General features: G+C 38.9%; 6 protein-coding genes across 10 annotated transcripts; 4 read left to right on the top strand and 2 right to left on the bottom strand.

Moving 5' to 3' along the window:
- LOC140779315 (O-fucosyltransferase 7-like) lies at positions 1-4069 on the top strand. Of its 4 annotated transcripts, none has more exons than XM_073124336.1 (12): positions 1-375; positions 637-726; positions 886-988; positions 1086-1153; positions 2032-2120; positions 2200-2380; positions 2471-2599; positions 2683-2816; positions 2925-3138; positions 3236-3420; positions 3507-3602; positions 3673-4069. In XM_073124336.1, the coding sequence occupies exons 1-12, from the start codon at positions 61-63 to the stop codon at positions 3824-3826; spliced, it is 1758 nt and encodes a 585-aa protein (XP_072980437.1). In that variant the 5' UTR covers positions 1-60; the 3' UTR covers positions 3827-4069. The 4 variants fall into 4 exon arrangements, with proteins under 4 accessions (XP_072980437.1, XP_072980436.1, XP_072980438.1 ...); XM_073124335.1 differs by having other exon boundaries at positions 4-375; positions 634-726; XM_073124337.1 differs by lacking the exon at positions 1-375 and having other exon boundaries at positions 877-988.
- A 570-nt stretch (positions 4070-4639) lies between these two features.
- Positions 4640-6844, top strand: LOC140777604 (histone H3.3). 2 transcript variants are annotated; one of them, XM_073121823.1, is made up of 5 exons: positions 4640-4695; positions 5733-5835; positions 5958-6034; positions 6189-6279; positions 6384-6844. In XM_073121823.1, the coding sequence occupies exons 2-5, from the start codon at positions 5764-5766 to the stop codon at positions 6552-6554; spliced, it is 411 nt and encodes a 136-aa protein (XP_072977924.1). In that variant the 5' UTR covers positions 4640-4695; positions 5733-5763; the 3' UTR covers positions 6555-6844. The 2 variants fall into 2 exon arrangements, with proteins under 2 accessions (XP_072977924.1, XP_072977927.1); XM_073121826.1 differs by lacking the exon at positions 4640-4695 and adding an exon at positions 4766-4916.
- A 521-nt stretch (positions 6845-7365) lies between these two features.
- On the bottom strand, positions 7366-10543 carry LOC140777603 (cytochrome c oxidase subunit 6b-1-like). The gene is made up of 5 exons (XM_073121822.1): positions 10385-10543; positions 9056-9268; positions 8871-8953; positions 8682-8763; positions 7366-7986 (listed from the first exon to the last, which is right to left on the bottom strand). The coding sequence occupies exons 1-5, from the start codon at positions 10427-10429 to the stop codon at positions 7933-7935; spliced, it is 477 nt and encodes a 158-aa protein (XP_072977923.1). The 5' UTR covers positions 10430-10543; the 3' UTR covers positions 7366-7932.
- Positions 10544-11198: 655 nt separating this feature from the next.
- Positions 11199-13670, bottom strand: LOC140777602 (uncharacterized). The gene is made up of 4 exons (XM_073121821.1): positions 13430-13670; positions 13258-13343; positions 12907-13075; positions 11199-12807 (listed from the first exon to the last, which is right to left on the bottom strand). The coding sequence occupies exons 2-4, from the start codon at positions 13275-13277 to the stop codon at positions 11416-11418; spliced, it is 1581 nt and encodes a 526-aa protein (XP_072977922.1). The 5' UTR covers positions 13278-13343; positions 13430-13670; the 3' UTR covers positions 11199-11415.
- A 2083-nt stretch (positions 13671-15753) lies between these two features.
- LOC140779348 (plant cysteine oxidase 1-like) lies at positions 15754-17334 on the top strand. The gene is made up of 5 exons (XM_073124371.1): positions 15754-15922; positions 16020-16180; positions 16348-16492; positions 16779-16985; positions 17078-17334. Exons 1-5 carry the CDS (start codon positions 15796-15798, stop codon positions 17176-17178), a joined length of 741 nt encoding a protein of 246 aa, XP_072980472.1. The 5' UTR covers positions 15754-15795; the 3' UTR covers positions 17179-17334.
- Positions 17335-18578: 1244 nt separating this feature from the next.
- LOC140778242 (small ribosomal subunit protein eS6-like) lies at positions 18579-21798 on the top strand. Its single transcript, XM_073122862.1, has 6 exons — positions 18579-18713; positions 18882-18946; positions 20214-20271; positions 20389-20497; positions 20712-20984; positions 21328-21798. Exons 1-6 carry the CDS (start codon positions 18708-18710, stop codon positions 21564-21566), a joined length of 750 nt encoding a protein of 249 aa, XP_072978963.1. The 5' UTR covers positions 18579-18707; the 3' UTR covers positions 21567-21798.
- Positions 21799-21865: the final 67 nt, after the last annotated feature.

Genomic DNA, 21865 nt, shown 5'->3' on the forward strand with positions numbered 1-21865 from the left:
AAGAAAGTTGGACGGAGGGTATAATGGGAACGAGAAGTATAAGAGCTGAGGGCGGTGTAAATGCGGTGCCTTCAATTTATTTATATACTTTTTTTTATCGTTTTCTTTCCCATTTTCTCCGTAGACAGCAGTTTAGACCGCAGAGGAAACAAAGCGGGCAGGGAGGAACGACGGGGACGAAGAGGGAAGAAGAAAGAACGAAGAGTGGAGAGGAGAGATATGCAGAGGCGCAGGTTAAGGCCCAGCAGGCTGTCCATGCTGCGGTGGCTCCTAACCTGCGCCGTCGTCACGATTGCTACGGCAGCGCTGCTGGCCGTACACGTGTCCCCTTCCGCCATGGTCCCGTCCTTCTCCGAGGCGTACAAGCTCTCCAAGGTAGCGCGGCTAACTTGCTTGATGGTTAGAGGAGGAAAAAAAAGAAAAATATTAAATCTTTTTTTTTTTTTTCTTTTTCTTCTGTCTTCTTTCATTTCCCTCTCTGGTTCTCTTTTCGTGATTCCTAGTTTTAGCTCCTTTTTCCTGTAAGATTTGCATCTCTTGCTTATTTTTGTTGGAAAATGGAGCAATTTGTTGGAAGTAAAACCTTGCTTGCAATCTTCGAGGCTGACGGTTGTAGTTGGTTTTGTTCTACAGCAGCGTGAGATTGGTGGCACCGAACTCAGGTGGACCCAGGAAATTTCCCCACCCCAGCCCACCAAATTGCTCGCCTCATCTCAATCCCGGAAGGTGATTCACGCCTCCACTGTGTGTTCATTCCAGAGTTTGTATCTTTTCACGACAAGAGGTGGAAATTTATGGGCTCGGTGTGATTTAGTTGGTAAATTTGAGATAAAAACGCAGTCATGCCATCTCTTTCCATTGTTTTCACTCTTCTAGATTTGACAGTTGGATGGCGCAAAGATTGCGAGACCGGGATTCGAGAAGCTGTGGAAGCCCCTTCCAAACCGTGGCTTCATGCCTTGCACGGTGCCCTCGTCGTCTTATTCGCGTAAGAGAGCTATAATATTATGATATGATAGGATACTGGAATTCTGTGGTCTTGGTTTCTATTATTTTTCTAACCTTCTGATCTTTTTATGCTTCAGCTCCAGTGGAATCAAGAGGTTACTTGATAGTCCACGCCAATGGTGGATTGAATCAGATGCGGGCAGGGGTAAGAAATACTCTCTTGTGCCTTCCGATAGTGGGTTTGCACCTTTTTGATTGAATAAGAAAGTCAATTCCAATCTCTAGACCATAGTTGCCATCATTTGTGGTAGTTTGCAAGCAGAGGAAGTGACGGAATTGGGACATAGTTTGGTAAACAAATTAGTTAATTATTTGACTTGCCACTTGCCAATATCAGGTGGTTTGGCATGAATCGTCCATTGTTCTGAAGATGGTCAACTGCTATTGACATAAACTGAGGGTGCTGGTATATGACTAAGACCCAATAAATATTTCTGCTAAGTTGCTTGTTGATTCTAGAATATATGACGTTGGTCCTATGTGATGTCATATCTCAATCGGACGATGAGACTTTGTCAAACTAGATCTCTTCCTTTGAAGGTTGATTATGCCACCCCAAGCTTAGACTTTTCCCTCAAGAATCTGATCTCTGTGCCAGGCCCACAAGCTGGAACTGGTAAACAAACTGATTAATCCAAATAGGTCCAATTGTGACCAAATCATCAACTCCCCCATGTTTAGCAATGTGCTATTAGAATTTTGCCATTTCTACCTTGTAATATTTGATGCATATAAGCAAACTGTAACTTCGGTGATTCTACAACACAACACAATTCTTTTCTTTTCTTTTTTTCTTTAATATCATAATTTTGACCAGTTACTGAAGTAGCCCTTTTATCATGTTTCACTGTATTAGGGTGATACCTTTGCATCTGGCACTTTTCATTGTGTGAACATATTTTCAGATATGCATTCGATAACATCCTATCAATACATAAAAGGATCAGTTGAAATAAAACCTCCATTTCTGATTTCAGATTGTCTATAGACTGATTTTCTTCTTCATCATTCTAAACCTTGCAGATAAGTGACATGGTAGCAGTTGCGCGCATAATAAATGCTACACTTGTTATTCCAAAACTTGATAAGAAATCATTTTGGCAAGATAATAGGTACTTAAAGTTCTTTATTTTTTTCTCGTATATCTTTCCTGTTCTCATCCTGGCTAATGGTCTAATTATGCATTAACAGCAATTTTTCAGATGTATTTGATGAGGAACATTTCATTAATTCTTTGTCAAGCGATGTTAAAATTATAAAGAAATTACCAAAGGATTTGGTGAAAGCTACGAAAGCAGTAAAGTATTTTAAGAGCTGGTCAGGAGTAGAATACTATCAAGAGGAGATATCTCATCTATGGGATGAGCATCAGGTTAGATTTTCATGATTTGGTTTAGATTCATTAGTTGTATTGGATGCGTTAATCTCCCCAATCTATCGGCCTGATTATTTTTCATCCTAGGTTATTCGAGCTGCTAAATCAGATTCTCGTCTTGCTAACAACGATTTGCCCCCTGACATTCAAAAACTTCGTTGCCGTGCATTCTTTGAGGCTCTTCAATTTGCTCCCCCAATTGAAGCGTTGGGCAAGGTAGTACCTATGATGTTCCTCACCTGCTTCCTTTGTGTTTCGGCACAAATTTAAGAAGATTTTGTAAGCATTTTGATTTTCAGTTATTGGTGGAGAGAATGAGGTCATATGGTCCATATATTGCATTACACTTGCGGTATGAGAAGGACATGCTTGCTTTTAGTGGCTGCACACATGGCTTGTCGCCTGTCGAATCTGAAGAGCTAGCAAGGATTAGGTAAAGGAACTTGATTTCAGTTTCCACACTTACGATAATGCATTTTAATATCTAACTGAAGTGAAGTCCTTACCCATTGTATTCACCTGCTTCCTTTCCTTCACACAGAGAGAACACAACATATTGGAAGGTGAAAGACATAGATTCCCAAGAACAACGGGCCAAAGGATATTGTCCCTTGACTCCAAAGGAGGTCGGCATTTTTCTTTCTGCTCTAGGATATCCATCAAATACCCCTATATATATTGCTGCAGGGGAGATATATGGGGGTGATTCTCATATGACTGGTCTGGAATCACGCTTTCCCTTATTAATGGGCAAGGTAATGATCGTCTATTTACCACTGTGTCTTTGTGTTGGTTTTATGTTGTCAAAAGTGCAAACTCAATCACCTAGTGACCTATATCCATCTTTTGTAGGAAAAACTTGCATCAGCAGATGAACTCCAACAGTTCAGGGGCTATGCATCTCAAATGGCAGCTTTAGACTATATTGTGTCTGTAGAAAGTGATGTGTTTATACCGTCATACTCAGGGAACATGGCACGCGCCGTTGAGGGCCACCGCCGTTTCCTTGGCCACAGAAAGACCATCACTCCTGACAGGTGAAACACACTGATGAACATCACAGGCTTGTCGAAGTCCATTTTCCTTATGTTTGACCTTCACTAACTTGTTTTTTTGCATGCAGGAGAGCGCTCGTTCATTTGTTTGATAAAATCGATCGCGGATCACTTAAAGAAGGCAAAAGGCTATCAGATAGGATCTTGGAGATTCATAGGAGAAGGTATTGCTTTAAATATGGTAGCCCTACTACTTTGTGTTTCAAGGACTAATCTCACCATGTGTTACACCAGGCAAGGTTCCCCTCGAAAAAGAAAGGGTCCCATATCTGGAACAAGGGGCAAGGAGAGGTTTAGATCAGAGGAGGCATTCTATGAGAATCCTCTTCCAGATTGCCTTTGCCAATTAGAATCTCTTAAAGGCAGTGGCTCTTTTGTTAACATATAAAGCGACAAAGACACTTGATTGAAGATATTAACATCCTTCCAACTATAGCCAATTAACACAGAGTTGTATATGCTAGGCTCCATACGTGTTGGTGAAGTGGAAGACGAGCATAAATGATTGAAACAACTGGATCGTGAAGGAAGCTGTTACTCTTTTTCATCAAATAGTGATCGACTTTTGTATGTAATTAGAAGCCAGGGCTCTTGTAAACACAAAGGAATAAAAGAGCAGTTCAACGATCAACGGTGGTTTACTTTAGCTTTAATTACTGCTGGTGGAAGCATGTATCATGTATTTATTGGATGGAAGAGGAATAAAACAAATGGGAATTATACATGCAATACATCTATCAGTATGAACTTTCGCAAATGTAAGTATTACCATTATAATAATGATGATAAATTTGTAGGCTAATTATAATAAGTCAAATAAAAGACTAATTTATATATGTGGACAATTTGGTCAACTTTTTAAAAAGCACGAGGGATTCAAACTCTTTGCTTGCAACGGTCGGCCTACCATGATTGACTATTAGCAAATAAAGGTGGACTAATTCTAGAGGCATTTAGTCAAATAAAATTACCCCACTTAACTATGGTAATTAGGAACGTACCCAACGACGGTATCCTTGAAGGAACTCATTAACCAATAAGAGTGCAGCTTAACAGCGAAACGATCCGACCTTCTCGCTAATGTCCAATCGTGACCGCCCGTTTAGTGTTAGAAACACTTATCAATATTAGCCATTGGATATACCACGAGGAACCGACCTCGCTGACCAATTCACCCACGGAACTATAAATAAGGATCAAGTCGCGATAAGTCCCCACTTTTTGCTCGACTTCAATTGGGGTTCTAATTGCTTTCAGGTAAGGCGTCCTTCTCGTCCGTGGCTATCATTATGAATTATTTTGTTTTAATTTTTGGATTTAATGGTCGACCTTTGAATCCCCTTATGTCGATTGATACTTTCATTATGGCGTCGATTGCTATGGATTTAGGGTTCGGCGATCATTATTCAAGTAGTAAAAGAGAAGCCGCGTAGTTTTTGTTTTTAGTTTCTGGTGCAATTATAACAATTCGGTGCTAGGTATATTGATTGTTCTTTATTTCAAGCAAATTTTGTTTTTATTTTTTTAAATTTTGCTGAGGATTTGGTTTTGATGGTTCACGCTTTCTGGAAGGCTGGACATTTTTTTTAACAGGTCGAAGATTTTGTTGATGTTGAGTTAGTCTTATGGAGTCGTAGGTTTACTAGGTCTTAAGGCAATTATACCATGAGAAGATTCTTGTTGGAGGGGTTAAACATCAAGATCTTGCTAACTGGATTTCGGGCCCCAAATACACACAAGCTTGAGATGCACTTAAAGTTGGAACCTTAACCGAGTGTTAGGCACATAGAAGGTTATGCATGATAACTTTCTCTGAAGATATTTACTCATGGGTGTTTTACCGATTTGAGTGAAACCGTGAGTTAGGAATGATATAAGATATGATGGTCTTGCGAGTATCTTGGATTTGCGAGAGCTTTTTAATGTTCTCTTTAGTTTGCTCTTATTGAGTCTCTTGCTTACTTAAGCGCATGGGAAATCTGGACTTCTACTGGAATTCTTTTATGGTGGCAAGTTGTGAAGTTAGATCGTAGGGCAGTTCTGAGGATTACTACGATACCAATTCCTAACTTTTCTGTGGCAAGGACTCGTGGGATGACGTATTTTCTACCCAGACCTTTCATTGATTTGCTTATATGAGAAAACTCTCTTCCATCGAAATAATTCAGCTCATAATGGTGGAGAGCATCTGATCACAATATCAGCATAGATATTGCTTTCAATTTGTAATACGGTCATTACAACTTTAGTTGCATTTGTGTTAACCTTAATAAATTGTTTTCTGAACTTCTCAGGTTTGCTTAAGTAATTTGATTAATCTACTAGATGGCTCGTACCAAGCAGACTGCTCGCAAGTCTACTGGAGGAAAGGCTCCCAGGAAGCAGCTTGCCACCAAGGTTTGCTGTTTTTCAACTTTTTTCTGTAAATAAGTCCATAATCTCTATTATATATGCTGTGTGATTGTATATATGTTTGTCAGTGTTATAATGATAACCTTTATGTGATGTTGGTTGTGCAGGCTGCCCGTAAGTCCGCTCCTACAACTGGTGGAGTAAAGAAGCCTCACCGCTATCGTCCTGGAACTGTTGCTCTTCGGTCTGTATCATGCAGCTTGAGCTATCTTATTAGTTTCCTTTGTCCTGGAGTGCTAATCTTTAATGTCTTCAGTTAAATTTTGTACTGATATTGGATGTGAATTTTCTTGGCTTCAAATGATTACATATTTTTCTCTCTTTGTGAATAATCTCAGTGAGATCCGCAAGTATCAGAAGAGCACAGAGCTTCTAATAAGAAAGCTACCATTCCAGAGGCTTGTCAGGGAGATTGCACAAGACTTCAAGGTGAGAAGTTACTATGATATTTGGCTTACCTGATTATGACAAATTCTAAACGGAATAATGCAAACAATGAGTGGGTCTCTTTGTCACTTTCTGTTGTTATGCAGACTGATCTGCGGTTCCAGAGCCATGCGGTGCTTGCTTTGCAAGAAGCAGCAGAGGCGTATCTGGTGGGTCTCTTTGAGGACACTAATCTTTGTGCCATCCATGCCAAGCGCGTGACCATCATGCCCAAGGATATTCAGCTGGCAAGGAGGATCAGGGGTGAGAGGGCTTAAGATTAGATTGCTACTCCTGGAGAAGGCTATGACTCTCATTTAATAACATCTGTGGAACTACTCAGTCTCTTTTTATTTTTTCTGTCTGTTACTATGTCATGGAACAAGAACAAATATGTTTAATCCTTAGTTTAGGATATAGAATATAGGACGCATTGCTGTCCACTAGTTGTTGGTATGGCATTGCATTGAACCTTTTGTGGCGATTTCAGTTTGGCGTTTGAGCACATAACCATTGACCAAGAATCTTTATTAGGTATAAATGTGTTTCATTTGGTTTATGAATTAAACTACTGGAACGGTTTGTAGTTTATTAGTATGCCGAGTTCTGAGCAGGACTAATGGTTGGAGTGATAGTATCAGTAAGTCCTTGTGATACGCATAGTTTTTTCATTTGTTTATTGTAGGAAAATGTCTACGTGTCGGAGGCAACTGATTTATTCCTGTAAATGTCGATAGTTAGGTTCTAATCTTTGAAATAAGATAATAATGTTTCCGGAAATATTGGTTGGGTTTTGTTTACTGTCAATTGTAGCCGTCAGATGGATATTCTGCGAGCTTAAGCCGTTCGATTGGAGGTCCCTTAGAGCAAAGCTGTGAGAACGAAAAAGGGGAATGCTTAGGATGGTTATAATTGTGCAAAGAGGCCTGGGAATGAAAGAAAAAGGAAGATGATGGTCAACAGTTTGCACTGCGTTGTTTCAAGGCATTTGCTTCTTTTCGTAATGTACTTGCCAAGATCAAAAGAAGTCTAACGAAACATCATACAGTGATTAATCCTATGCTTTAAAAATCCTCCAACCAAGGCTTGCTCTAGGAAAATAACAACAGAGGCAGTCTTCCACCACTAGACCTCATGAAACCAATATGATAAGAAAGAGAAAGAAGGGACTGCTTCAGGGAAGGACCTGTCAAATTTCCTTGGTCCTTCCATTGGATTTACATTCAGAATACTGTTAAGCATCTGAGTCATTTAACTATCGGCCTGAGTTGGGGAATCCAAGTACCTTCCTGGAGTTGCATCAAACTTGGTTTTCTAGCTCTCTCAGGGCTCCCTCCCTTCCTTAGAGCTGCTCAAAGTACTTACCAGAGAAGGTTATGAAAAAATGGCTTCTCCCCATGAATGGCACAATCAGTCGATCCCACATACTAATTCTGAGAAAAGCAGAAATCTTTTTATCATCTAAAGAGTAATATTTATGTTGAGGAAAATCATCCCAGTTGACTTACAACAAGCCAAAAAATTTATTTAATTCGTTTTGAAAAAAAGAGAGGAAAAAGGAATCAGCAGTCTCTCTGCATCCAGCAAAGAATTTTCTCATTCTGTTAACCAGGGATCCGATACACGACAAAGGTACTTCACTTTGCACTGGTTACTCTATAAAGGCCCAGGGAAGGATCCATTTTCTCGTTGCTCATTCCATCGTTCCACCTGCATGGCATAGATGAACAAATGCATTACTGGAGGAACTCGTATGCCTATATATAGCGCATATCTATAGTCATGACAAGCTGTCAGCAATAATCTAGTCAGATAGTACAAATGCCAGAAATATGTAGTGCATTAGTATGAAAGCGTAGATCCTAATGTCAAATATTTTGTGAGGTTCGGAGAGGAATTTATTTGGATTGGTGAGACTTGGGAGCACTACATTTTATTGTGGGAGTTTGTGAGAACAAGAAAGTCCCAAACCTAGAGGAGAGCCTAGCTAACAAAACAGTGTTGAATTTGTGATGAAGATACTTTGGCACAAAAATATTTAAGGAGCAAGATAACCTCCATAATTTTATTAACCTGACATTTTTGTTAACCAATGTCAGCAAGTAAAAAATTGACTCATTAAATTATACAAGTAAAAGAAAAGGGTTTGTATATAATATTAGAGATCAATCACCTTTAAGGAGAGTTACAATTCATATTCCTCCTTAAAACCAAAACACCATGATGCCGGATAATAAATCAGGCCAAGATGTTAGACACTGATTCAAGTTCAAGCAATGCTCATGTAGATAGTCCAGTCTTTTAAGATTTGCAATAATCAAAATTAACAAAATAGTGCAGAACTATATCATCATTGCAGCATGGGAAAAGAAGAGAAAGGAAAATAAGAAAAAGCAAGAGTGTACCCATTCACTTGGGCAAAGTGAGCGATAATATTTTGCAAACTTGTCACAATCCGATGCATCTTCTCCTTTCGCAGCTATGCATCTGAATTATAAATCATTGATATCATTTACCAGACTTACTGAATTTTGAGGATGACAGAAAACACAAAAGATCAATAGTTACTGATGGAATCAGGCAAGCTGACACACCTGTGATATTCGATATAACGGGTGAAACAATGCCTTGTTTGATTTGTTGTTGGGAAACGAAAATCTGCGGGGGCTGTCTCAATCTGAAATGTAACAAATTTAAAACATTTACAACTTCAAGTTCTAACTGCAAATTAATGTAGAGTCAATTGGCAACAAATATGGAGACTAGTCATATGTCATACTTTGATCGCAGGTTGCTCCTCAGCAACTTCCTCCACATCTTCCTCTTGTGAATCAGGATTTTCAGAATTCTCTTCTACCACAGGACCAGTTTCCTCTGTATTAGGGGATTCCTCAGGCTTCTCAAGAGAAACTTCTTCAGAAGTAACAGTAACTGGATTTTCATTTTCAGTTACTTCAACAGACACCTCATTCTGATCTGATTGCTCGTTGTCCTGCAGCGACAACAGCTAGATGAAAATAAGAACCATACATTCACAAAGACCCCCTCCCAAGAAAAAAGTATGGGTAGGAAAGCCGTAAGAGAAAATTTCTTAACATTGTCCACAATCAATTACATGAAACAAGAGTTCTTGTAGTTGATGAATAAATTCATCCTCCAAGAGAGCATTTACAATTCATAAATCAATACTTTTCACTAAGAATATAAATTAAAAATCTACAGAAGCAGGCTCTACTGCATAGCTACTTATTTATATTAAGAACAGCAAACATAAAAAAAAATTAATGTTGCCCTCCTGCTTTATCTTAAAAAGAATCTAGCACTTCAGAAAGAACACCGTCAAGCTCCAAATGCAGTTGTGAATGGCTTCATATATAAGAAGCACAGATACGCTATGGATAGGGTATGCCTCAGGTACATCCAGGATTCTCCTTGGATGTTTTGTCTTAAGGGGTTTGCGAATACCACTAATGATGACGAGTTCATTAAAAGTCAACCCTTCTCCTACCATATAATAAGTGAGACAATTGAAGCAGAAGTTGCACTGACAAACATCAAAACCTGTGTAGGGAATTTGGTACTTGAAATTTCCTCTAAAATGACTCATTAAAATTCTAATATTCACCAACAACATCGAGTATGAGTAGAAGTGCACCACCAGCTTCATTGGATTGATCATTTAACAATCATAACACATATCTTCCACAGGCCACTTAATTGAGAATAAAATTAATCCTCTGCATTGTACTACCTATATATATTTGAAATATTGTAACCTACTAAACTTGGGGTAATCGCGTATATATTCTAAATTACACGTAAGAGATACTAACAACCAATAGCTTATACAACAAACGAAGAATTGCCCACATCCTTAAATAAATAAATCAATCAATCAAATTCAGAATTCTTCTCCCGATACACGAATCTTCCACTGAGATCTAGCAAGGCAATTCCTAAGGCTAAAAATTTAACAATAAAAACATTAACAAATTCTTAGATTACCAGATCTGGAAGAGCGGAGAAAAACAAATGCGACCTGGATGGGTTTCCAGACAAGGGGGCAAAGAGAAAGGAGCAATATAGAGGACGTGGAATGGTCGCTTACCTCCGGTAGGGCTAGGGTTTTCTCCTGTTGAGCTTCGTCCGCCATTGTCGATGACTGGTTGGTGCGAAGGACTCAAAGAAGGCGGCTTCCTGGAAGACTGGGGAGCAAGGGACAATAGTGCGTATTTGCTTCGTTGGGTCAGTTTTTGGTGACGAGAAGAGATAACCTTTTTGCTGTCGTGTACTATTGGGTACCAACAACTACCCCAAAACAACCTACATATTTGTCTCTCTAGTCAATAAAAAAGGATATAAAATTAAAGCCCATAACCTCAGGTACTCGGCCCATCTATCATTGATCACTAAAGCTTGGTTGAAATGAATGTCTTCTATAAGCTCACTTGCTTTCTTCATTGCTTAACTAAGCTTTTAGATAAAGAAAAGTTATCACATGCTCACTGCTGCTGGATCAACAATGGCTTTTATATTCTTCCTGCAATTCTAAACTGATGATATTTACCGTCTAAAGAAATATAATAGGTGCTTGGGTTTATTTTAAGATTGGATCATGAGTTTAGTTCTTGCACTATCTAAATTGAGGTCTCCATTTTGAGTTTGGCCATTAAGTAAGGGTGATGTCTGACTTTATAAAGAGAGAACTAATCAAAATTTTGAAAAAGTGTTACGAGGATTCTTCAGAAGATATACACTGAAAATCTCATAACTAAAGATCTTGCAAACTGAGCATATATGAATTATTGCTTTCATCAAACAAAGAGTTCCATGAATTTTTCATTCTTGGACAATAGAGAGACTCAACTCTAAGTCATTATGGTTCACATTCCAAAATGAAACACAGACTTCAAAAGAGTTGGTATGACAAACTTTGCTGTTTTGTATATATTTTTGCTCTTTTATAAATATGTATATATATGTGCCCTTTTCAATGGGATAGACAAATGCTGGAGACGACAGTAATTCTTCCAAAATTTCAGACTAAATAAAGCAAAGAACTCCTAAGACCAAGACATTGTTAAAAATTTCATGGTGCAACAGTGTAATTATTAAGAACCTAAGGATTGTGAATTATTCTTATGGAAGCTTTTTCCTCCTCAACAAATCGCCAAATCTCCGAAGGATTGGCCTTTTCTTTTTCTGCTTCATAGAATGCTCCATGCCCTCTAAGTGAGTCCCATCTATGTGATCAAACTCGTCTTCCAAGTCACTTATGGATATAGAGGAAGCAGCCTTCATATCAGATACATTACTAAGTGATGCAAACCTAAGATCCTTTTGTTCTGCTGATCCAATCAGATCAAATGAAGAGTCCTTGAGCTTAGATGGCTCGCCAATTGAATGTCTTCGCCCATTCTGAATTTGTGTTTTCTCACCTTTCCATCGACCTGATGAAAATCTCCCCATTCTATCGCTCGTCTTAGCATCAGTTGATGATGCGCCTGATTGTTGAAATGATCCCACTTCAAATGGAGAGGTAGATTTACTTGTGTTCACGGTTGATGTGGCAGCAAGCATGTCCTTCAGCTCCTTCAGACTATCCTGGGATGCAGCCTCACTGACCTTAATGCATTCGTATTCTTGCTTGATGCTTTGCAAGTTTTTGTCCTTCTCAGATACAAGATCCTTTAATTGAGAATTTTCATTCCTAGTAATCTGTAAGGCATCTTTGACAACAGTAGCTTCATTAACAGCTTGCTTCAGAATATCTCTCAACCTGGAATTTTCATCCCTGGTCACTCTTTGAGATTCAATTAGTTTCATGTTTTCTTGCTTTGCTTTATTTATCTCCTCTTCAGACATCTTGATACAGTTTATAAAGCCTTTCTCTTTCTCGTTCCAAGCCGAAACTGATTCCTCCAACTCAAGCTTCAATGTTTCAGATTCTTCAGATGCCACTCGGCATTTCTCCTCTGCACTCTCTAATGAAGCCTTCAACTGTTCAGCTTCTATTCTCACTTTCTCTAACTCGGTTTCAGTTGCAGAAAGCTTTTGTTTTACCTGATTGGCCTCTGTTGTTACTTCCTTTAGGGCCACAGCCAAATCATCCATGGCCTTCTTGCTTTTCTCTTCCGCCTCCATGGCTAGCCTTAGCTCATTTCTAAGTATTCTTATCTCCTCATCATCTTGGATGGCATTCGACACATTGTTGTTTCTGAAACTTCTCTCTAAATTCCTACTGCTTCGGCTAGCTGAGAGTGCAGAAGACTCCAAAGATTTGTTGCTCTTTTGAAGTGAACTTATCTCAAGCTTGGCTTCTTCCAGAGAAATCTTGGTTTGCTCGAGCTGTTTGGTTTGGGACACGAGCGACTCAAGCATCTTCCTTTCCGATTCCTTTGCTTTCACCGCTTCTTTTTCCAACATCTGTACTCTACCCTTAATCTCTGTCCAGTACTCCAATGCTTTGGACTTCTCTTCTTTCTCTTTCTTAAGTTCTTCCTGGAGTTGGCTTAATTGTTGCTGCATCTTCTATATTGTGGAACCACAAGAATACCCATCAGATGAGAAAATCTACCACTAGAATTCAACATGAATCTAACAACACTAGAATGGACCTGGGATCTATACCTCGTGCAAAGGTGTCGCCTTGGTAGAGGACTTCCTTTCGAACCCCTTCAACGACTTCGAATCCGAAGAATCCGATGAAGTGGGCGTCCCTTTGATGGATTTGGACGAAGGAGCCTTGGGATTGGAGCCGGAAGGAGAGCCCCTTTGACTCATATCTGAAGACCCAGATCTGAAACCAGAGGAGAACACCACAAGAGTAATTAAACAGAAAATATATATATATAGTTGCAAAAAGACCCAGAGACCGTATCTGATATAAAACAACCACAAGAGATCGATCCCCTAAATACCCAGCTTCCAAAACAGCGAATTCGATCCTAAACCAAAGGAAATGAAAGATTTTTACGTTACCTGGATTTGGAAGGTAGCATATTGGCAAAGAAAACCCAAATGCTGCAACCAATTAAATCGTCTTCCCCTTCTCAAGAATACAATATCTAGCATAAATAAAGAGAAGAAGATTAAAAAATCGGAAAATAAAACATCTAGAGGATTAAGAGGTATAAAAAAGAACTCCTCGCACCTCGCCTTGGTTCTGATTTGCGGATCCTTCCCTTTGATGCCTACTTTTCCACGGAGTGAGAACGAAAGATCGAAATCAAAGGAAGATCTTCACCGAATCGTCGGCATCTGGTGTTTCGTTTACTAGTTTGGGGGGATTCACGAGGAAGAAAGTGGGGTACTGGGTTTTGAAAGGGTCCGTAATTGGAGGTCGAAGAAGCCGTGTGAAAGAGGAGGGAAGCGGTCGTTTGTTTGATCCAGTAAAAATGATCTTTATCAGGTCATCAGATTCACCACTCTAGTTGAGCGGTTGAGTGCCAGTAAACATGGATTCGAATCCTCCAGTGGACATACAGATACAGTGCATATGGTTTGGTTACTTGCGATTCATTTTGTAGTTATCCGAAATTCTAAATCACTATTATTTAGGAACTTAAATAAATACTTTTAGGATTAAAGAAGTGGTCGGCTCTCAATAATTTATTGTGTTGAAAATATTATTTGGTTGCATACGGCTTAACATCTTGGTTAGACTCCGTTTAATAACTAAGTTATGCGAAGAGTAACTTGCCTCACTTAAATTAAAATAATAATTAAATTTAAATTGAGAGACTTAATATATTGATTAAAGCTCAGTGCATTGAAAGAACGTTGGACTCTTCGTTTGGTCTATATTTAATTTTTTAAGCTCTTATATAGTTAAGTAAAAAATAGATTAACCCTTTATTTAGCCTTTTATTAGCCTAAGAGTAGCACAACAAAGTTAAACATATTTATAATTTATTCTATCTCTATCTTTTGCTCTTATAATGGTTATACTGTTGTAATCTCATTGCTGATCTCTTGACCTCTGCCAAGCCAAGCTTTTTCACTGACCCGACCTTGATCTGGACGAACATATGCTATAATGATTTTTTTTTATCTTTTTACTATAATATTCAATTTAATTTGCTCTTATTTGTGGTTTGAAATGCAAGTAATTGAAATAATCGACTTTTTTTTACATGCTTTTAGCTATATGTCCAAGTTCATTTTGGTCAGATTTATTTGATCATTGATATATATTTTTTGTCCTTTTGTTGTTGTAGACTGTGTGGTTATTATAGTGAATATATCTAGAACATCATATATATTATTTTTGCATTGTATAAGCTTTTAATAATATCTGTTATCTTATCGTAATATCTGCCCATAATCTATTTATTAAACAATATATTTAAATTATATCGTATTATTAATTTAATAATTGAGTCATATTTATCTGAGAAGTGAAATTGATCTAATTTGAATCAGACACGACTCTAGCCCGATTAATCAGACTCCATTGACACCCCACGAACAGCTGGACTAATGACCAAAAATGCCTCGTCACTGAAACTTACTGGAATTAAAAAATCCTCTTTTATAGTTACTAGAATTAGTTCCAGAATGTATTTAAATCTTGACCAGGACTAGGAGGCCCGCCCATAGCTTGCTTTCCCAATTATTTATTATATTATTAGGAGCATTACGCCTTACAAAGTGTGGAAGGGTAGCCATCCTTACCGCTCTAACAAGTCATTACTTGCCCATTAGAAATTTGGAAATCCAACAGAAGAGAGAGTAAAGTAGACGGACATTTGGGGAGGCCCAAATACAGCCCCGTTTCTTCTCAACCAGGCCTCGGTTGACAAAAGAAGCCGAAATTTATTTTCCGGATAAAAAAGTCCCACCGCCCCACAGTTTAGAAAGTCAACCCTCCTCTAATCCACTTACCATATGCTAAGGTGGAGGGATTTGCTGACAAACTAAACCCACGCGGCGTCCTCCCATTGGATCCCAAGTCCCAGACCGAGAAGACCCTAAATCCTGCCGCACCAAATCCACCTAGGAAGCAAGACGATTGATCGGACGGTACGGAGGGGCCCATCAGTGTAGCTTTCCCGGACGCTGATAGTTTTTGTGCAGCCGTTGTTTCGACTCCTCTACTAATGCGAGATATTTTGGTATACATATACTAAAAAGGAATTATGAATGATTAATATTATTAATCACCGTTTATATTTATTAACAAATTAACACAACTAATTGTTGATCCCATAATTTTGGTAAAGTTGAGGTCGTAATCTCGAGGAGGACTTGATATTCTTTTCTTAAGCCTGTTGTTGTACAGTGTTTTCATGACCACGTCCAAATCAAAGAAACAGATGGAAGAGAAGCCCCCGGTAAGTTGGTACAAGCCCATGGTTTCCTACATCAGTAACCCTCCCCCTGAGTATTTCAATTCCCAAGCAGATCACGCCTATATAAACAGATATAAGTTTATCATATATATATATATATATGCTTTACAGATTGGAGGATAAATTGCATCTCATTTATACATCCAGAGCTCCAACCAACCTAACCATGGATTTCCACTCCATGGAGACGAGCAGAATCCAACGTCTCTACGACGCATGCGAGTCGATCTTCTTGCCGGGGAAGGAGGGTCTTCCCGCCGTCAAACAGATCAGATGGCTGCAAGATCTACTTGGTAACATGATATAGATTCATTCGCCTTCCAGTTTAAGAATTAACTCATGCTGCTATGCTGCTCTCCTCTCTCATGGTGTTGTCATTAATTTACGTAGATGACATGGAACCAGAAGATGTTGGAATTGACGGATCTGGGACTCGTGAAGGATCACCAGGGGATGATGCGTCCACTCCAAAGGACCAGGATGGTCTCATCTTAGGCCATGCTGTGAAACAGATTACGTACATACACATACACGAATGCGATGATTTCTCGGTACGTGAGCTTCCTAATTCGAACATATCGCATTGCTCTTATTGTAACTGGCAGTCAGAGTTAAAAGCTACAAATCTAACTATTACTACTACTAATACTATTTTCATGAGATTTTTCTAATTTGGTGTCTAATTGGGTAGTAACGATCGATAGTTTTGGCTCAGCAGATTGGGGTGTTCTGTTTCCCAGCTGGAGCAAAATTGCCTTTACACGATCATCCGCATATGGTCGTGCTTAGCAAATTATTATACGGTTCAGTAAAGGTGAAGTCGTATGATTGGGTAACAGCCCCCAAATCCAGAACAAAAAAGAGTAAGCGATAGATTTTTAATCAACTTAACCCTAATAAACTGTTTTGTTTGTGAAAATTGGAGGTTTCTTGTATTCTTTAACTAACTGATTTGTATAAAAACAAATAGCATCCGGACGTATAATTCGTTTTTCAGTATATATTGTCGATATCAAAACCTGTGGGCTGATATATAAACATATACCCAGTAATCGAACCAGTTGTTTATTGCGTATATCAAAGCCAACGTTGACCTTAAGAAACCTAATTAATTGAAGAGAGTTGGATCTAATTTAGTGACTACTGCAGGTGGGTTGGCAAAAGTAGTGATGGACAACAGAGTTCTACAAGCCCCATGCAAGGCCTCAGTTTTGTTCCCAGCGACTGGTGGCAACATCCACTCTTTCACTGCCTTAACTCCCTGTGCCATATTGGATGTCTTGGCACCACCTTACTCTGAAGAGCTTGAGAGGCCATCCACTTACTTCTCTGAGATCACCATACCTAATCTTCCAGGTGAGTGAGTCCTCCCCGATTCATCCAATTGTTGCGGATGGGAATGGATTTGATTGAAGGTTCTTAATTATGAATTGCTTGTAAATGGTTAGGATTTGCACTACTTGAAGAGAGAGGCTTGCCTGATGATTTAAGAGTCGCCTGCGCACCGTACCTGGGACCTGAGCTTAGTCTGGACACGGAGTTCTGTTGACTGTTTTGTTTGATCTTTTTTCTTTTTCTTTTTAGATGTAAAGAGATAAGAGTTAGGATTATTTGATCCTTTGCAGTTACTGTCTAATTTGTACATGGATATGAATCATGTGATGATCGCCATAGTTGTAAGATTAATGTTATATTATATAGAAGATAGGGGTGACAAAATTTGACCAGATTTGATAATCTAACACGATAACCCGGCTTCTAAACGGATTATGATCATAAACGGGTCAACCCGCCTAACTCGTTTAATAAACAAGTCATGTTTGAGTTTACACAACTGACTCGCTTGACTCGTTTAAGTATACGGGTCGGGTCAGGTCAATCCGCCAACCCGTTTATATATATATAAACCCTAACCTAACCCTCCTTCTCAAATCTCAATCTCGACTTCCACTTCTCTAACCGCCTCAGCATTTCGAAAGAAAAAAAATCACCCTGTCTCTCTCCAATGCCGCCGCACCTGCTGCCTCCCACATCTTCGTCTCCGCTTCTGCCACATCTCCACTCCCTGTCACATCTCCGCTCCTTGTCTCCACCTACCGTGACCGTCTGTCGCGGTGCCTCTGTCCTTGTCTCCGCCTGCCACGGTGCCTCCCCGTCTCCACCTGCCATCGCCAGCCTCTGGCCACACCGACCGCCTCCGACCACCTTTCCTACCTTGTCTTCCTCGGTAGATCCGAAGCTTGTCGCCATGGGAGCCAACTCTTGGAGCCTTGCCTTCGCCCCCGCCCCTTTGCCAACTCCAGCGATGCCTCCCTCGCCGGAAGCTACTGAGCCAATTTGAATTTATTTTTATTAAATATTCCTGTAATATTATAAATATAATGGATTTGTGTAAATGTGTGATATTTTTGTTAAATGAGTGTTATGTTAAATGGGTTGTATATATGGGTTAAGCGGGTTAAATAAAAAATATAATATGTTTATTAAATAGGTTAAATCGGTCGTATCGGGTTAAACGAGTCGTATTAAAAATATAATTCATTTATTAAACGAGTCGTGTTGTGTTATCCATTTAATAAATTGGTCGTGTTCATATTAGTACTACTTTGACCCGATCCGACTTAACCAGCTAACCCCGACTTGATTACCATTTACACATAAGGGTCTCTGAAAAATAAGACTTACTCTCTAATTTTGGAGAAATAACATTCAACACTTATTAAATCCGTGTGAATTATGTCTCCTATTTTTATGAATGAAAGAATTAATAGATTTAATCATATACAAAAACATGAGTAGCACAAACGTGCAAAATATTTACGTGAAAATTCACAGATATTTACTTTTCCTATAACTAAATCAAGTACTAATAATTTTACATATACAAAAATAATTTACGGATTATTTGTACCTTAGCTACATATGAATTGTTATAACTAGGCCCATTATGAATCCCGCACAAAATTGGGAGGCGCAGCCCATTAACGAGATAGAAAACCCTAGCAATATAGTGGCAGGCGCCAACTTCCGTCGGATTCCTTCGCTTCGCTCGGCGGCGCGAAGAGTGCTCGATCCAAGATGAAGGTATTCATCCGAACTCTTTATCTCATCACACCCTAGATGAGAATGCGAACCCTTTTCTCGAAATATTCCTGCTCAAATTTTGTTGTCGAATTGTTTTTTGTTATCTTAGGAGGCTTTAATTTTCTTCCTAGCCTTTTAATTTGTTACACCCCCCACTTTGCAATGCAGTTCAATATCGCGAATCCGACCACTGGGTGCCAGAAGAAGCTCGAGATCGATGACGACCAGAAACTGTGAGCAATTTGTTTTAAACTGTCCATGATTGTATATCTTTTGTAATTGATTAAATGTGGTTCGCATTTGTTCTGAGATTCGTCAGTCTGATCTTATATTTATGTTTCTGAAAAGGAATTCCTGCTGAAATGTTGTTTCTTAATGTTTGTATATCACGAAATATATTAGGAATTCAATAATATAGCAAGGTTGTAACCGCTGTCCTTTGGGGAAAACTTATATATCTTTATGTGAATTATTCTTATTTTAGCAAATGGAAAAAGACGGCAAAACCCCTAGGAATTGTATAATTCAAATGTGTTGAGTTTTTACGGGATTTACTCTAGCATAGGAAGGCCATTGATGTGAATTATTAGAAAACATCTCCTTAGGGATCTCTTTAACAGATTGCATCTTTGTCATCTCATCTTTTACTTGGAACAAGTGTTGGCCGTAAAGAAAGTCAATGGCATGTCATCCATCAATATTGCCAATGATATAACAGCAGAATATTGTCAAACTATGCACTTTTTGGTTCCTGTATGATGTAAAAGTGGGCAACAAGAATGCACATTATGCAAATTATGTATTACTGCCATTGTCAACCATTTTAGATGCTTGTAATACTCTCACTATCTGTATCTTAATGTGCTTATTGATCTAGTTGTAAACAATTTTAATTACAGCCTACCTTATTTAGTCCAAGGATATCATGGGCTTAATGTATTGTGTACTTCTTGTTATGCCAAGCTTAGCATGAGCAGCTAAGCTGGTTTGGATGAACTGTTGCTTTGTGGAAATCTAACCTATAGAAGTAAAATCCTACTTGACGAAAGACTTTCTGCCCAGTGGAAATCACAGTCAATGAGTTATTGGTACTCATGTGTAGCTAAAACAATTAATATACTAATGCTCTAATAAGTCACATGCAGGTACTATGCAGATCAGCCCTGTGTTAATGAGTGGTGTATGAACTGCACTTGCATTGTTGGCCACTCATGGGCACATGAACTGCATTTTAGATCAATGACTAGAGTGAACATCTACTGTGCTGTAGTATTTGGTCCATATGAGTGGCACTCATGGGCACACGAACTGCATTTTAGATCATTGACTACAGTGAACATCTACTGTGTTGTAGTATTTGGTCCATGTGATTTTCATTTTAGAATTTCTTTTTAATCGACTGTCCTTCATTTCCTGTGTCTTGTACATTACATTTAGAAAAGCCTTGATCAAAGATTTTTTTTCCTCCAATGTCTAAACAGTCCTTTTCTATTCATGCAGCCGGGCATTTTTTGACAAAAGAATCTCTCAGGAAGTCAGTGGAGATGCCCTAGGAGAGGTATATGTTTATATCACCAATATATAAATGATGTTAAATGCTAATCTGAACTTAACTGCATTATCTAGAAAGGAAATTGAAAATTTCCTTTACAAATTACTGGTTGTTTTTGTGCAGGAATTTAAGGGCTATGTCTTTAAAATCATGGGTGGATGCGATAAACAAGGGTTTCCCATGAAGCAAGGAGTACTAACTTCTGGGCGTGTCCGCTTATTACTGCACCGAGGTAAGTGCATACTGTTCCTTCGGGTCGTCTTTCTTAGATGTACTTGTATGGCTACTATGAATTTAAAGGATTATTTTTGGATGCACTTGTATAGTCACTATGAATTTCTTTTACAACTTCATTTATTGGGGTCATGTGAATTCTGAATGACAATTGATTCTTTGCCTAATTGTCCTTGCAAGTACCCCACTATCTTAAATGGCTACATATGCAGGTACACCATGCTTCCGTGGATATGGCAGGCGTAATGGAGAGCGCAGGAGGAAATCTGTTCGTGGATGTATTGTCAGTCCTGATCTTTCTGTTTTGAACTTAGTAATTGTTAAGAAAGGTGAGAATGATCTTCCTGGATTGACTGACATTGAGAAGCCAAGAATGAGAGGACCTAAGAGGGCTTCAAAGATCAGAAAGTTATTTAACCTTTCGAAGGAGGACGACGTCCGCAAGTATGTTAACACTTATCGGCGAACCTTTACTACCAAATCAGGTTTGTTATAGAACCAAAGTTTTGGCAACATAAAATTAGAAGCGACTTGTGCTCTTGTTTTTAGCAAATTATATATTGTAACAGCAGTTATCGAATTGTTAACTTGTGTTCTATTTCATGTAGGAGTCTGGTAGGCAAGGGTTTAGCTTAAATTCTTTCTTTTGGGTTGGCATGCATTTGCTTCTATATACTCTTTCAGTAGGATTAAGAAATGGGACTGTAGACTCTCTACGTCAATTGCTCTTGCAGATCTAAATAGCAACTATTTTTCCAACAATCAGCTTTAGTTACCGCCTTTAATTTTCCTTAATAAAATGACTTATTATTGAATTTTGGAGTGCAGGAAAGAAGTGCAGCAAAGCTCCTAAAATTCAGAGGTTGGTAACTCCGTTGACCCTGCAAAGGAAGCGAGCCAGGATTTCAGAGAAGAAGAAGAGGATTTCAAAGGCCAAGTCTGAAGCTGCTGAGTACCAGAAGCTCCTTGCCACCAGACTCAAGGAGCAGCGGGAACGCAGGAGCGAGAGCTTGGCAAAGAGGAGATCTAAACTCTCTGCTGCCTCTAAACCATCTGTTACAGCCTAGGAGGCTGTAACATGTTGACTCTCGACTCTTGAGGTCCTGCGTGCTTTGGCTGTTTGCTCTACATAATGAGCTCTGCTTTTAATATTTTTGGGATTTTGCATTTATGGAGAGATTCACCTTGTCATCTACCTTTTAATCTAGAACGCCTCTTTGGTCAGCAAGAAAGTTATTAAAGGATAACATCTTTTATATGCATATCAGGTATTAGCTTGGTCTGGCTGGCACAAGGTAATGATTATCTTTTAATAATAAAATGCTGTTAGTTTATTTTCTATGTCAAACACCGTATTGCCTTCTTA

Source organism: Typha angustifolia, chromosome 15 (genome assembly GCF_048772165.1).
Source record: "Typha angustifolia cultivar Huaian chromosome 15, ASM4877216v1, whole genome shotgun sequence".
Taxonomy (NCBI): domain Eukaryota; kingdom Viridiplantae; phylum Streptophyta; class Magnoliopsida; order Poales; family Typhaceae; genus Typha; species Typha angustifolia.